At 42.1% G+C, this 15,464-nt stretch overlaps 1 protein-coding gene across 5 annotated transcripts in view; it reads left to right on the top strand.

Annotated features, from left to right (window-relative positions):
* The window catches only part of pgpep1 (pyroglutamyl-peptidase I), a 48,660-nt gene that overhangs the window by 2,248 nt on the left and 30,948 nt on the right, over window positions 1–15,464 (top strand). For 2 of the 5 annotated variants that reach the window (XM_052038140.1, XM_052038139.1), the window contains exons 2-3: window positions 3,373–3,505; window positions 5,040–5,150. Coding sequence is in view for 3 of the 5 variants with exons in the window: in XM_052038136.1 (XP_051894096.1) it covers window positions 14,389–14,425 (37 nt within the window). In the remaining 2 variants the exon portion in view is untranslated. Of the gene's footprint in view, window positions 1–3,372; window positions 3,506–5,039; window positions 5,151–12,380; window positions 12,590–14,351; window positions 14,426–15,464 lie in introns of those variants that run through there. The other 3 variants (XM_052038136.1, XM_052038138.1, XM_052038137.1) reach the window with 3 other exon arrangements.

Here is a 15,464-nt window from a genome sequence, read left to right as displayed (position 1 = left end):
TTACACAAGATAAATGAAGCGCTTGAAATCAACCCCAGTCTCTCTCAGCAGGGGGAGAGAATTACTCAACTATCTCCATTCTTTCTGGGAATAGTGGAGTGACTACCTGCAGCTCATAAATACACAGTGCTGCGATGAAGCCCAGTGCCATCTGCTTATTTAGTCCATTGTGCTTTGTTTGAAGGTTGGCAGCTTGTGTTGGCACCAGGATCCCACTTTATGCTGGTTCCTTTGTCTCAGGCAGTGTGATGCTTAACCAATTAATCTTTCCCTGGTGGGTAGAGGAAGTGTGCAGGCCGGCTGCTGGCATTCATGAATGGTCTGTTGGGACTCTGGTGGCATGAGTCCTTTGTATCGTGAGCTGTGAGCCTTCAGCATCTGAGCCAACCATGCACCCAGGGACCTCTGAGCTGTTTCCTGACAGCTTCAAAATTGCAAAGAAATGTCAACATTAAATATACAATCAGCTCAAATGGCTGATGTTTATGCTCTGCACTAGTCTCTTCTCACTTTCCTTACTTCATTCCACAAGTGCTATTCTTTCCTCCCATATGTGCCCATCCCCTTTAAATATATTGATACTACTCGCCTTGACTACTTCATGTGGTAGCAAGTTCATCATTCACTGGGCGGTGCATCAAGCGGCATGGATAAGTGACATTGATAGATTAGGGAGGGGGCATACTATGGCAGATGGCATTCAATGTGGGGAAGTGCAAGGTCATTACACTGGACTTGTGAAAAATCAATTAGAGCACTTACTAAATGATGAGAGGCAAGGAACAATGGAGAAGCAGAAATATAGGAATATTTGCAGAAATAATTACTAGAAATTGGTGATCGGGCACAAAAATTAACAATGAAGACTAATAGATGAGGAAAATGGAATTGGAAGAAGAGGTAGTTTAGCTTCAGTTGTGTAGAGCCTGGATTGGACGACATCTAGAGACCTGTAACCGTGACCCGACAAGAAGGATGGAGTGGTCATCGAGGGGGTGCAGTGCAGTTTCACCAGAGTGATACTGGGATTGTAAGAGTTAAATTGAGAGGACAGGTTGTGTAGCCAAGGCTTGTAATCTCTTAATTAAAGAAGATTAAACTGCAATCTAATTGAAGTATGTAAAATTATGAAAATGGACTAGGCAGAGAGTAACTATTTCCAATTGTGGGAGTGTCCAGAACAAGAGAACATAAGAAAATTAGTGCTGAGTCATTCCAGGCAATGTCTGAACTAGTTCATCTTACAAAGGGCAGTGAGAATCTGAAACTCTCAGCCCCAAGAAAGATGTCGGGGAGGTGTTTGTGTAAAACTGTGATGAATAGTTTTTTCAGTGGACTGGTGTTTTAAGCATTTCAAACCAATGCAGTAAATGGAGTTACAGGTATAGATGAATCATGATATAAATGTAAAGCAAGACAACCTCAAGAGGGTGAATGGCTTCCTCCCATTTCCATGTCCAGTTCCAAACCTGGTTTTCCAAATGGACTGTAACCAGTGGACTGCAAAAATGAGGCTGAAAGGCCTAGCAATTCTAGTTCCTCCAAGTAGATGCACTACTGGTCATAGCAGTGGTTCACTCACATCAATTTTGGATAATGTATTGCCAGTGAAAATTGCAGGCCTCATTTTTATTGCCTAAGAAGGGTCTGAGGTTGGGTCGGAACTTGTATGCCCTTGAGATTCGGTGCCTGTGACTCCTTTAATCTAATGAAGTTAATGCCTGGGCAACCTATGTCCCTGTGAGACTAAGTGGAACAGAGATTTATTAAAAATTGGATTAACAGGCTCGGAGCAATTTTTTGCATATTTCTGGGGGTGCACAAAATTCATATCCTCATTTCTTTTTATCTAGGATGCATTCTCCCATTTATTTCTGCCTTAAAATTCTCTTAAGATATATTACCATCAACATAAGACAGAAAATTTGTCTGCATTGTAATTTTCAACCTCACTGGTTTAAGTACACTCACAGAAGAACCAATGTTTACTAACCCACTTTCTCCTAAAACAGTGCATTTTAACAGCTAGGCACTCAAATTGCACTTTTTTGTCCTTGATGAGAACTGTAACTTCCTGCAAGGTTAAATACAACCTTGCGTGTACCTTGATTGCTTTACTTTGCCCATGGAGGTCAGTTTCATAGTGTCATGATCATAGGCTGCTACGGCTAATTCCTGCCATATTTCATTTTTTTATCCACTGCTGCATTAGGTAAGTCACACAAGCTCAATACTAAATGGAAGAAAAATTTAGTCTAGAGTGCACAGGAGCAGGCAGAGCAACCATGAGTATTCGTCTAAATTGCAGATTTCCCCTGCACTTGTGTAATTATAGCAACCTCCCAACTAACTTCCTGCAAGGGTCTCTGTGGCCCTCTTGCACAAAGAACGTGACTTCTCCAGGCACTGTTCTTCATATGCCTGTCCAGGTTTCTCTGACTCCTGGGAGCACTCTCTAACTCACCTCCCAACATCTACTAATTCAGTAGCAACACTTTTCTGTAGCTGGAAGAATGTTGTTTGTATTTGGCTACATTCCTGTAAAAGCTGGCTGCAAAGCTGGGCAACATGTTGGCTTGTGTTGATTTGCAAGAACTTGCAGCAAATAAACAAGGAACTCTGCTGAGACCAACAATGTCAATATAGGTATAGCGTTACACCCAATAACATTATTCTGTGAACTTTGCAATTGAAGTTTTGCTCTTTATGCAACCTTTGTAAACAGTATTAGGGTAATCCACAATGTTATTTTTATATCAAAAAAACAGCTTGGTTTAATTTATAGATCAGCATCTGTAGGACCTGAGCCCCAGCAAGAATTGGTATGTGGGAAATGTTATCCTAATGAGAGTTAGTGCCTTCAGAACTAGAGAATGGATGAGTGCGGTCAGGAGGAGGAATTGAAGGAAGAAGTTAGTTAAAAAGTTCATGCTAGTTTGACATTTTATTGCAGTAATTAATTTGCTGTGTGAATCCAATTTGTTACACTGGTTGATTAACAGTTATAATCACCCCCTACAATGAACCATGGGTGCCATCAGGAACCATTAATATTCCTGGCACTGGATCCATCTGTGTAATTGAGATTACAAGGGAAGCACTAAATATGGAGGAATTAATTAACTTGGTCTGAGGAAATCTGTGAAACCGGCTGCTGGTCTCAAACACTGCAGTTCACCATGAGTCTGTGGACTTGTCCATCTCATGGGGAAATAATTCACAAAAAGCCTAATTTCATAAGGATTTCAGTGCATTTTCAGTTTGCTGGTTTATGTTGTGATTGGTAAATGCCCAGTTTAGGTGTGTCACAAAAAGAACTTCACAGATGTGAGAAAGAATAACTTCCATTAACATAGCTTCCTTTTTCCTTAGACAGTCCTTCAGGTTTGAGGATGACTTGCTTGCAATCTGGTTTTATGGGTTCTGAGATGGTTAATGAGGTCAATGTGGAAATCGCACACTCTGCGTCACAGATGGGGCAGGAGGTGCCAGACAGGGCAGGCAGGTGAGTAGTTTGTGAGATCCCTTTTCACCATTTACACGATGGCTTTTGCCTGCTCCAAATGCATGGACTTGAGGTTCTCAATACTATCAGAATCAAATTTATTATCACTGATTTATATAATGTGAAATTTGTTGTTTTGTGGTAGCAATACAGTGCAAAGACATAAAATTACTTTAAATTACAAAAATAAATAGTGCAAAGAAAAGCAATAATGAGGTAGTGTTCATGGGTTCATGGACCGTGAGAAATCTGATGGCAAAGGGGAAGAAGCTGTTTCTGAATCATTGAATGTAGTTCTTTGGGATCCTGTACCTCCTCCCCAATGGTAGTCCTGGGCGGTGAGGGTCCTTAGTGATGGATGCTGTCTCCTCGAGGCACCACCTCTTGAAGATGTCCTCAAAGGTGGGGAGGGTTGTGCCCATGATGGGCTGGCTGAGTCTACAACCCTCTGCAGCCTTTTGCGATCCTGTACATTGGAGCCTCCATACCAGGCAGTGATGCAACCAGTCAGAATGCTCTCCACTGGACATCTATGGAAATTTGCAAGAGTCTTTGGTGACATACCAAATGTCCTCAAAATCCTAATGAAGTAGAGCTGCTGGCGTGCCTTCCTTGTGATTCATCAATGTGTTGGGCCCAGGATAAATCCTCAGAGATGTTGACGCCCAAGAACTTGAAGCTGTTCACCCTTTCCACCACTGCCCCATCAATGAGGACTGGTGTGCATTCTCCCAACTTCCCCTTCCTGAAGTCCACAATCAATTCCTTGGTCTTGCTGATGTTGAGTGCAAGGTTGTTGTTGCGACACCACTCAACCAGCTGGTCTGTCTCACTCCTGTATGCCTCCATGTCGCCATCCGAGATTCTATGGGCAGGCACAGTAGTGTAGCGGTTAGCGTAACATTTTACAGCGCCAGCGACCCGGGTTCAATTCCTGCAGCTGTCTGTAAGGAGTTTGTACGTTCTCCCTATGTCTGCATGGGTTTCCTCCGGGTGCTCCAGTTTCCTCCCACATTCCGAAGACATACGGGTTAGGAAGTTGTGGGCATGCTATGTTGGTGCCGGAAGTGTGGCGACACTTGCAGGCTGCCCCCCAGAACACTATGCAAAAAATGCATTTCACTGTGTGTTTTGATGTACATGTGACTAATAAAGATCTTATCTACCAACACCTGTGGTGTCATTGGTGAATTTATAGATGGTGTCCCACCTGGTTATTTCTTCCTGTGACAAAGTTCAAAATAGTAACAATTTTGGAATGGCAAGACCTTGGAAAATATGGAACGAGTTGCTAGAGGAAGTGGTAGAGGTGGGTACAATTACAACGTTTAAAAGGCATTTAGACAAGTTCATGGATAGAAATGGTGTAGAGGGATATGAGACAAATGGGACTAGCTCAGTAAGGTACCTGAATCAGCATGGACAAGTTGGGCTGAAGGGCCTGTCTCTGTGCCATATTGGTTTACGACTCTATATACCAGAATGGTCTGTCTCAGGAGACTGGAGAAGCTGAGGTTGTTTTTCTTTCCCCCAGAGCAGAGAAGAGGAGACTCAGGAAGATTCAATCAAATTAGTCTCAAGAAGAAGAGTTTCCTCTGGCTAGAGTGTGGGTTACCAGAGGACATGGATTAAAGGTCATTGACAGGTGAGGTTGATTTAAAATTTTTGAAAATGAACTACAGAGAGGGAGGCCCCTGGCTGAAGAACCACCTCTGACCTTATATAAAAAAAACTGTATTTGTGATGAGACAAAACTGACGAGAACAGGTGGCACAGAACACTTGGAAATGTGGAACAAATGGCTCTACTTCTGTTATTCAACAGTTTGTCATGTGCAGGTCAAATTAATGTAAAATTAGGGTGCTTATTCATCTGTTTTTCAAACCCAAATAAAAGACTTTCAGCTTGCTGAGGATTTCTCACTGACTGCCCAATTTCCCAGTTGGGCACGTCTCAGCTTTCCAATGGGTGAGCTGGTGAAGGCGCAGAGCAGCTGATAGTTGCTGACCATAGACATCCCATTTTTGCCTCATGCCTCTGTAACTTTTTAACCAAAAGATTAGGCTCTCAGAGATGTCAGGATAACCAGGATCGACTATCCATTCTCCATGTGTGTTAACCCTGTTATAATGTCTACCTTTGGTATTTTACTCTCTAGCATAACCAGTCATAGAAGCATTGTAGATGACCTTGTTCAAAAAGGTCTTGTGAGGCAAGCTATCATCCTTTTATGTTGAGTATTATGATCCTGGGTGCCACCTCTCAGCAAAAGCAGACATCAATGATGAAATTCACAATTGCCTGAAATACATTAGTGTGTATATTGGTTGATTGAGGCAAAGGGTGTTTGAAGATTGAGGCATCAGATTTGGCACAAAACTCAAGTTCTACCAGGAAACAATGATCCTGCCCACTTTTATGCTTCTGAGACTTGAAATTACCTACAACAGGCATCTCAAAACATTGGAAACTACCACCAATGTTGTTCCCACAGAATCCTCCAAGGATAATAAAACCAACATCAATGCCTGCTCCCAGACCAACAACCCCAGCACGAAAGCCCCAATTACATTCAGTCGGCCACATTGGGCTGACCATGTCTTTCAGGTGCCCAACAGAAAACTCCCAAAACAATAGTCTATTCCAAGCTCTTGTTACAGGAAGGGTATACCAGGTGGCCAGAGGAAATATTCCAGGATGTGCTCAAAGCCTCCTGGAGAAAAATGTAACATCTCTCTTGACTCCTGAGAATCTCTGGCCTATGACTGCTCAAAGTAGTGAAGGAAAATTCAAGATAGTATTGAGAATCTCAAGATCATGCATTGGGAACACACAGATGCTCTACATAAAGGGAAGAAGGAGCAGATTATCTTGCAAACTACCTTTTTGCTTAGCCCACTGAAGATTCTGTGGTTCCCACATTGGTCTCATCAGCCCCTCAGAATCCACAAAACCGGAATGAAAGCAAGTTATCTTCAGTCCCAAGGGACTGTCTAAGAACAAGGGGAAGAAGGAAAAATATTACTGTGGTCCCTTTTCTTAACCCATTTTGTCATGGAGAAGACCTCTGTCATTCTGCCTACATTGCCATGCATTCTCTTCTTTTCCTCTGACTCCCTGCAGGAAAGCTCTCAGTTTCTGATTCTTTTAAAAGAATAATGCAGCTTGCACGCTACAGTACTGAGAAACACACTGACTAACTGCTGGGCTGCCTGAAAAAGCTTCTGCTCCACCTGAAGATGTGAGACCGATACCTGCGGCATCAAAGGCAAATGTCACGTGCAAAGCTTGAAGCAACATTCAGTTAATCAGCTCCCAATGTGCCAAGAGGAGCATCCTGTCCTTTTATTTTTCTTTGGTTATAAGGGTTACCAAATCAGTTCACATGTACTCCTGGAGGCTTTAATACATGAAGTCCTGTTTTCCGCTTATCTCCCTACTACTTCAGCCAATGGTGGCACAACACATCCATACTCACTGTCTTTCCAAACTAATAGGCAAGAAAACAGTATTTATTACTCAAAAACATTATCAAGCCTGACAGGGTAGTGCTGAGGGAGTGCCTCACTGTCAGAGTGGAGATACTGGGGAGCAGTGCACTACTAGAGTGGCAGTAATGAGAGAGTTATGCTTTTCCATTGAGGGGATGAGGGAGTGGCAGTACTAAGGAACATCTACATTGTGGAAGGGCAGTACTGGGGAAGCACTGTACTGTTGGACAGGAAGTTCCAAGGGAGTACTGCACTGTCAGGAGTGGGAGCAGTAATGAGAGAACACTGCACTGTTGGTGAGGCATTACTGAGGGTGAGAGAACACTGCAGTATCAGGCAGTTTGGGAACACACTCAGATTCCATGTGTTCCCAATACATGGGCTTAGTTCTCAATGCCATCCCAAGTGCTCTTTCTGCAAATACCAGAGATTCTCTGGAGTTGATAGGGTTTCATTTTTTTCCAATAAGGCTTCAACAACATCCGTGAATCTTTTATTTTGTCTGCTGGTAGGTTCTTCCCATAATAGAGCACAGAATAGAATTTCTGTTTCAGGAGTCTGGTGATAGGCATGTGAATGAAATGGCCTGCCCAATGAAACTGACTAAGTTTAATTAAGGACTCTGTGCTTGGGATGTTAGCCTAGGAGAGGACTCTTGATATTGGTTCACTCATCCTTCCAGTGGAATTGGAGGATTTTGAGGAGACAATATTGGTGGTATCACTCAAATGCCTTGATATGCCTGATGTAGCTACTCCAAGTTTCACAAGCATATATGAAGTTAGGGGTGACTGCTCCCTGTTAGACCACGAATTTGCTAGGTTTGACGTCTTGATCTTCAAGCACCCTTTTCCTCAATTAGCCATCTGTGTTGGTGCAGCAAAGGTAATGGTGAATTTCATCATTGTCGTCTACCTTTGCTGAGAGGTATATTCCAAGGTAAGGGAAGTGGTCTACATATTACAAAGTCTTGCTAGGAACCTTTATTGTTGGAGGGTGGTGTTGTACAGCATGAGGAAGTTGGTTGAGTAACTTTGTCTTGCTGATGTTGAGCTTAAGGCCCTTCCTTTCATATGCTTCACTGTCCATGTGAACAATGACTCGACACTGTGCATAAATACAAGCAAATTCTGCAATCTGTAGATCAAGTACTCAATGGAGGCAAAGCAGGATGATCAGCTCCCCATAGTCCTGAAGATTAGTTCTGCTCCAGTGGGGTTTTTTTTGGAGATGAGGTTCAGCATTGCAGCAAGGAAGATTGAAAATAATTAGCAAATGCTGCCAATTTAACAAAGCAAGCTTTGTTTCCAATGCAAAAGCAGCTCCCAGTTTCAAAATACTTACCTTTTAGAAACAGAACAATGTGGTTATCCTTTAAAACCAAATCAATAATTTCCCTTTCCACACCAAATCAGAAATCATCTGGCTTGTACTGCACAGAAGGTTATGTGACATTGAAAATCAAAAAATTGCACATACTAAAAATCTGAAATAAAAAAAGTGCTGGAGATGCTGAGTTCTGATGAGAGGTCATTGATTTGAAACATCAACTCTGTTTCTTTATCCACAAAACTTTGCTTGACCTGATGAGTATTTCTGGCTCTTTGTTTTAATGTTCTGTGACATTGATAGATTTTTCTTAACATAAGTGTAAGTTTTAAAGCTTTTACAAACCAGAAATGTATTTACCATGACAATAGTTTATCAAGCATCCATGTGTAGCAGATAAGGATGAAGAATTGGATCCTTGGACCAGTAAGGTGATAGGTGTTGGATTCTTTATTGTTATGTGTTCATTTTTCAGGGTAGTTGTGGCCGGTAAGCCCAGCATTCACTACACAACCCTGTTTGCACTTGCAAAGGTAACATTGAGCCACCTTCTCAAACTGCTGCAATCCTGGTAATATGCTCCCACAATGCGGTTGGGGAAGGAGTTCCAGGATTTAGACCCAGAGACAATGAAGGAACGGTGATAAATTTCCAAGTCAAGATGGTGTGCAACTTGGAGGGGAACCTGCAGGTGATGATATTCCCATATTCCTATTTGCAGTAATGGTCATATTTTTTGAGAGATGCCGAAGTGATGCAGTTGCAAATAAGTTTTTCATTGCACCTGTGCATACATGTACTTGTGCATATGACAATAAACTGGACTTTGACTTTGAGTAGCCAAGTGAAGTAACTGCAATTCATTTTGTAAATGGTACATTCTGCAGCCATGGTATGCCAGTGGTGTGGGGAATTAATGTTTAGGATGGTGCATGGGGTGTTAATCAAACCATCTGGTCTTGTATAGTGTCAAGCTTCCTCAGTGTTGTTGGAACTGCACACATCCAGGCAAGCAGCAAGTATTCCATAATGCTCATTATTTGTGTCTTGGTGTCACAGGATACTCTGCCTCTGACCTGCTCTTGTAACCACAGTACTTATATAATAAAAACAGAAAATGTTGGAAACACTCTGCAGGTCAAGCAGCATCTGTGGCAAGACAATTAATGTTTCAGATTCAGGACTCTGTCAAAATGGGGTCGCAGACCTATATTTATGTGGCTGATGCAGTTAAGTTTCTGGTCAATGGTGACCCATGGAATGCTGATGATGGGGAGTTTGGTGTTTTTAAGAGCACTGAATATCCAGGATGAGGAATTAGACCCTCTTTTGTTGGAGATGCTCATTACTTTGCACTTTTGTGGTGTGAATGTCACTTGCCACTTCTCAGCTCATACCTAAATATTATTCAATCATTGGCAAACATCCCTTTTTCTGACATTGGATCAAAAGGAGGTCATTGATGAAGCAGCTGAGGATGGTTTGGCCTAGGACGTTGCCCCAAGGAACTCCTGCTGTGATGAGGGTACCATAGCAAAGTGATTAAGTTACTGGGATAACCATTAGAACTCTAGACCATTGCGAAGACATGTTTGAATCTCACCTTAAATTTGTATTCAATAATTAAAATCTGGTATTAATCTTAGTACTGTACAGGAGCTATGGAACTACCAGACTGTTGTAAAAGCCCATCTGGTTCATTAATGACCTTCTGACAATGAAATCTGTTGTCCTTACCCAGTTTGATTACCCAGGTTGAGTCAACCACATAGGTGTGTCTAGAATTACATAATGTGGTTGACTCTTTAACTGCTTCCTCAGTTCAAGGGAGGAACAATAAACGCTGACTTTGCCAGCAATGTTCACATCCTGTAAAAGAATTTTAAAGGCGCTGAAAATGGAATGATTGATCTCCAACAATTACATCCATCTTCTTTTGTGCTAGGCATGACCAGATTTTGGAGTGATTTCCCCTTGATGCCCATTAACTTTGGTTTTACTGGTACATACACAGCCTGTAAATGAATAACAAACTCATGGTGAGAATATGGAACTCACTCCCACAGAGAGAAGCTGAAGTGAATAACAGAGATGGGTTTCAGGTTTGGAGAGTAATTATGTTCATCAAAATGACAAAGCTGTCTGGATTTCTTTCTGACTCAGCTTGTCCTTTATATAAGTGTTTGATTGGAGAGTGTAGAGGGGAATTTGTTCCATATCTAACCCATGCTGTCACTACCCTAGCAGATGTTTGATGGTAGTATTTAGGGGGAGCTTTACTCTGTATCTTACCCATGTTGTCGCTGCTCTGGGGGCATTTTATGGGACTGTGTAAAGGGATCTTTACCTTATCTGACCTATGTTCTCCCTGCCCCAGTTGCATTTGATACAAAACAAAGAGTAATCCTGGAAGTTGAAATGCCAAAAATTGCAGATCCAGGAAGTCTGAAATAAAACCAAAATTGCTGAAAATGTTGGACAAATCACAGGTGGTGATGAGTTAGCTTACCGGAGTGAGATAAGACACCTGGTTGTGTTTTGCTGCAACAACAACCTCTCGGTCAACATCAGCAAAACTAAAGAGCTGATTGACTTCAGGAAGGGGAAGGAGGACGAACATGTGCCAGTCTACATTGGGGGAGCAACAGTAGAGAGAGTCAACAGCTTTAAATTCCTGGGTGTTAACATATCGGATGACCTGTCCTGGGCCCAGCACATAGATGCAATCATAAGGAAAGCACGCCAGCGTCTTTCTTAAGAGGTTAAGGAGGTTCGGCTTGTCACCAAACACTCTAACAAACTTTTACAGATGTACTGTTGAAAGTATCCTGACTGGTTGCATCATGGTCTGATACAGCAATTCAAATGTGCAGAAACGTAAGAAGCTGTAGAGAGTAGTGGACTCTGCCCAATAAATTACGGGCACATCCCTCCCCACCATCGGTAATATCTACAGGAGTCACTGCCTCAAGAAGGCAACATACATCATTAAAGATCCCCACCATCTGAGCAATGCCATCTTCTCGCAGCTACCATCGGGCAGGAGGTACAGAAGCCTGAAATCCCACACCACCAGGTTCAAGAACAGCTACTTCTCTTCAACCATTCGGTTCTTGAACCAACCTGCAAAACTCTAATCACTACATTTTAGCAACACCTTGATCACTTTGCACTAAAATAGACTTTTTATTGTTCTAATTGTGTTCTCTTGTAAAATATAATTTATATTTATTTTTCTTGTGAATACTGCTTATATGATGCTATGTGCCTGTGGTGCTGCTGCAAGTAAGTTTTTTTATTGCACCTGTGTGTAAATGTACCTGTGGATATGACAATAAACTTGACTTTGACATCTGTGGAGAGAAAGGATCCTGCTGTGCACCAGTGATCAGCTCAAAGTTTGCTAATAAAATATTGTTGACATTGAACACCTAGCATTGTGAAACCCAAAAGATAGATGATTAGTTCTGATGAAAGGTCTTTGACCTGAAATGTTTTTTTCTCTCTCTCTATAGATGCTGCCTGGCAAATATTTTATTGTAGATTTCTAGCATTTACAGTATACTGCATTTGATTTTCTGAAATTGTAAATCCTTGCCAATTTGTGGCACCAATAAACCATGAACAGGTGCCAGGCAGCAGACAGCCCACAAGGATTGGTCATACTGCCTCCCTGTCTTCCCACCATGGTTATGCTTATGACTGGGTGCCCCAATTGTGGAAGCCGCCAGTGACCACTTGCCACTGTTGAGGCCTTCCACGATGGGCATGGGGGAAGAGTGTTGCATTGCTCACTTGGAAAGGAAATCTTGACTACAGTTGGTAAAGTCTCTCTGTTTCACAATTTGAGCCCTTGCTAAAAAGGGCATCTTAATTTGTTAATCTTTGCAATGGATTATTTGATTTAGCACCTAGAAATTGCAGCAAATAATCAATTGCAGCAAAAAAGCAAATGATCATACAGCATATGCGCTCCCAGGATATCGCGCGAAACCATAAAGCGTACGGGAGGCGCTGGAATCTTGTAAATCTGGAGCAAAGGCTGCTGAAGCGCTGGCGGCTGGGGGCGAGGCTGTATGATGTAGTACGTTCGCTGTCGGTTTGCCGTCGTCAGGATGTGCGTGAGATGTTGGCGCAAAGGTGGGTCTGTTCAGTTACCGACTCAGTGAGGGGAAGGAGGAAAAAGGAGTTGAGAAGAGAAAAGGGAGGAGACTGCGCTGAGTTGGGGAGATGGAGAGGAGCAGGAGCACAGTGGTGGTGACAGGTAACTGGGTTGGTCGCGCTGCCACGATGTACCCTCTTCACTTTTGTTACAGTAATTGGCAGCCAGCCGCTGCCGGGAACCTTCTGAGCTGGGGCTTCCAGCAACTTGACTGAGAGTTTAAGGGTTGCGATCCAAACCCCTCCCCTCCAGCCTAACACACTTCTTTGTGTGTATACTGCAAATTTGGGATTGCCTTTAATTTCCCGTGTGCGTGTTTTTTGAAAGAACGTGTTATTTTGAATTATTCCGGCTTGGGTAAAAAGCTCTCCTTCAGTCCGACGCCGGTGGTTTAAAGTTGAAATATAAACACCTGTTGCAATTAATGTTAAATGAAAAATAATGCAAGTTACAAAACATATTTAGTAACTTGCCATCAACAAACCACCATCAACAACAAACTTTGAAATGGCTACATTGTTACGAGTGGTTATTAGTGTTTATCTCCTTGCGTGTTGCCATAATAAAAGGAAGTTGTAGTAATCTGGGAGAGAACGCTTTTAGAGTCAGAGAGGAAAATAAATTGCCAAACAAGCTAGAGAGGGTTATAGTTTTTATTGCTGTATTGGGGAGCCATTGTGTTAATTCTGCTGTACTGCATGTGATGCAGAGCTCTGCAAGACAAAGGGACAAGGGAGTTGGTCAGACAGGGGCCGAGACTGGGGCCAGACAGTAACATTAGGGAAATGAGACCAAGCATGAAAGGCTTGGGATTGTTGCGTGTCTGCGAGCTTGGAGTGTTGTGACGACTTGCCTGACTGCAAATAGTTAGGGAATACAGAGCCTTTAACTAGTTAGCGAAGGTAAAATAGGTCTGGGGGAGGGGGCATAGAGAGCGAAGGACTCGGACAGATTTAAACAAAGCAGAGATTTGTGTTAAATTTAATTTTAAAGTTGGAGATCACATTTTTTGAGTGATTGCAGTAATTTTCTTTAAAAAAAAGTTTATCTTTTGCGTTCTGGTAGAGTTTTTAAGTATTAATTTAACTAAAAATTTATAAGGATGTTGATATTTGCAATACAACTTTTTCTTAGCTGATTTTTGCATTGACATGTACTTTTAACCAGGAGGGGAGCGACTGATAGAGTAGGCAATACAGGAATCCAGGGACTGGATAGTGAAAAGAATTTGCGATTACATGTATTTAACAAAATTTTCTATTTTCTCAAAGATCTCTCAGAAAAGAGACACTGGATATTAAGAGTTTTTTTGTCTTGGTTGTGTGACTTTCGATAGCTCTTTTCTTGACCTTTAGGTGGCCCCATGCATTTTGCAGCCACTGAAGTACTACTTCAAGTGCAGTCACTTGTAATGCAGCAAGCTGGAGAACATGGCAAACTCTTACAAACAGGGAGATGTTAATAACCAGGTGATATGTTTTAATGATTATTCCTTGGGAGAGAAATTTTGGCTTTAGGACACCAGGAGGTTGGGACTGTGCAAAGGGAGCTTTCCTGAACCATGCTGTACTTGACACGTAAGTGCCTGAAGCTGACAGTGTGCCTAAAATGAAAAGCGTTCTTCTCAATTTTGGCAATAATCGCCTTAAAAATAAAGTCTTTGAAGTAGTTAATTCAAATCACTTTGTTCATTATAAGTAACTTTGTAGGATATCTGTGATTTGGGATAATTTCAGGATTTTAAGGGGAGCCAAGAGAGTAAGTGGAGAGAAACTATTTTGATGATTGGAGTAGCTGTGACCCAAAACTTAGAGCCAAGTGTCCCTGGAATGAAATTAAGAAACTTGGAATTCTTGTTTTACAGCTGGTCCCGTATCAAACGTTAAGCTGTGGTGTCATGAATGTACAAAAAGATGTCTTCCACTACCTCACAACATGGTGAATCTGGATTGTGGGGCTGAATGGCCTTCTCTTATTCCTAAAACATTTTTTGTATCTGATCTGTAAAACACACCAATTTAAGAAAATTTTATTTTAAAGCTACATATTCAGGAATAAGGAGATGGAAAGCAGCAACTAAAGAATATAACAAAATAAATGTTCTGTGCATTTTGAATAAATGGTTAATCAGTTACTTTGATTCTAATGTTCTTTCTTTGATGTGCCTTGAAGTGCTAATAATAGCCTCCTCTTGTGTAAACTGTCTGCACAAGTATCCGGGACATTTTGAACTAGTCACACATGTGGAATGGTGTTGTCACCATGTCACCAGTCTGCTGTGATCGCACAATGAATAGAGGGACATTCAGCCCATGGTGCTTATACTAGCTCTTCAAAAGAGCTCTCCAATTTACCTGACTCATCCTCCCTTTCTGCATGGTCCTGCCAAGAAGCAATTCACATGTGAAATGTTCATTTATATATATTTTAAAAGTTAAAGTCCTTTGTTTGGTCACTGTTGTTCCTCTCCTATTTCAGCTGGGAAAGAGGACGGTTCAGGATTTTAATGTCGCTCCAACCCCTCTGCGAGCTTCTAGGTGTGGGGACAGAAACCCTGCTGCACTAGGCACCACATCCGCCCTTGCTGCTTCCTGTCGGGCATCTCAGAGTGATGTTGACAGTAACCCTGGGTAACAGACCGTGACCTGGACTGTCTTCGCTCTCATAAGTACAGGAAGTGCTGTCAAGACAGGAAGGAGGCAAAAAACGACAGAGAATTCTGATTTCGAAAGCACCTTCCACATCCTCGGGACAACCCAAGAGCTTCACACCCAATGAAGTGCTTTATCTGGAGGGCAGTCACCCTTGTAATGTAGGAAATCCAGCAGCCAATTTGTGCTAGATATTTTGAGTGGGTCACAGCAAGCTTTCACAAACCACAATGTGATCATCAGATAAGCAGTATTGTTTGACCTATGCTCATCTGGATACTGGGGATCTCCTGAGCTTCTTTTCTAAATAGTGGCTGTGGGATCTT

Source organism: Pristis pectinata, chromosome 24 (assembly GCF_009764475.1).
Source record: "Pristis pectinata isolate sPriPec2 chromosome 24, sPriPec2.1.pri, whole genome shotgun sequence".
Classification (NCBI taxonomy): Eukaryota; Metazoa; Chordata; class Chondrichthyes; order Rhinopristiformes; family Pristidae; genus Pristis; species Pristis pectinata.
The sequence above is the reverse complement of the archived record's forward strand: the minus strand, read 5'-3'. Positions and strand labels throughout refer to the sequence as shown.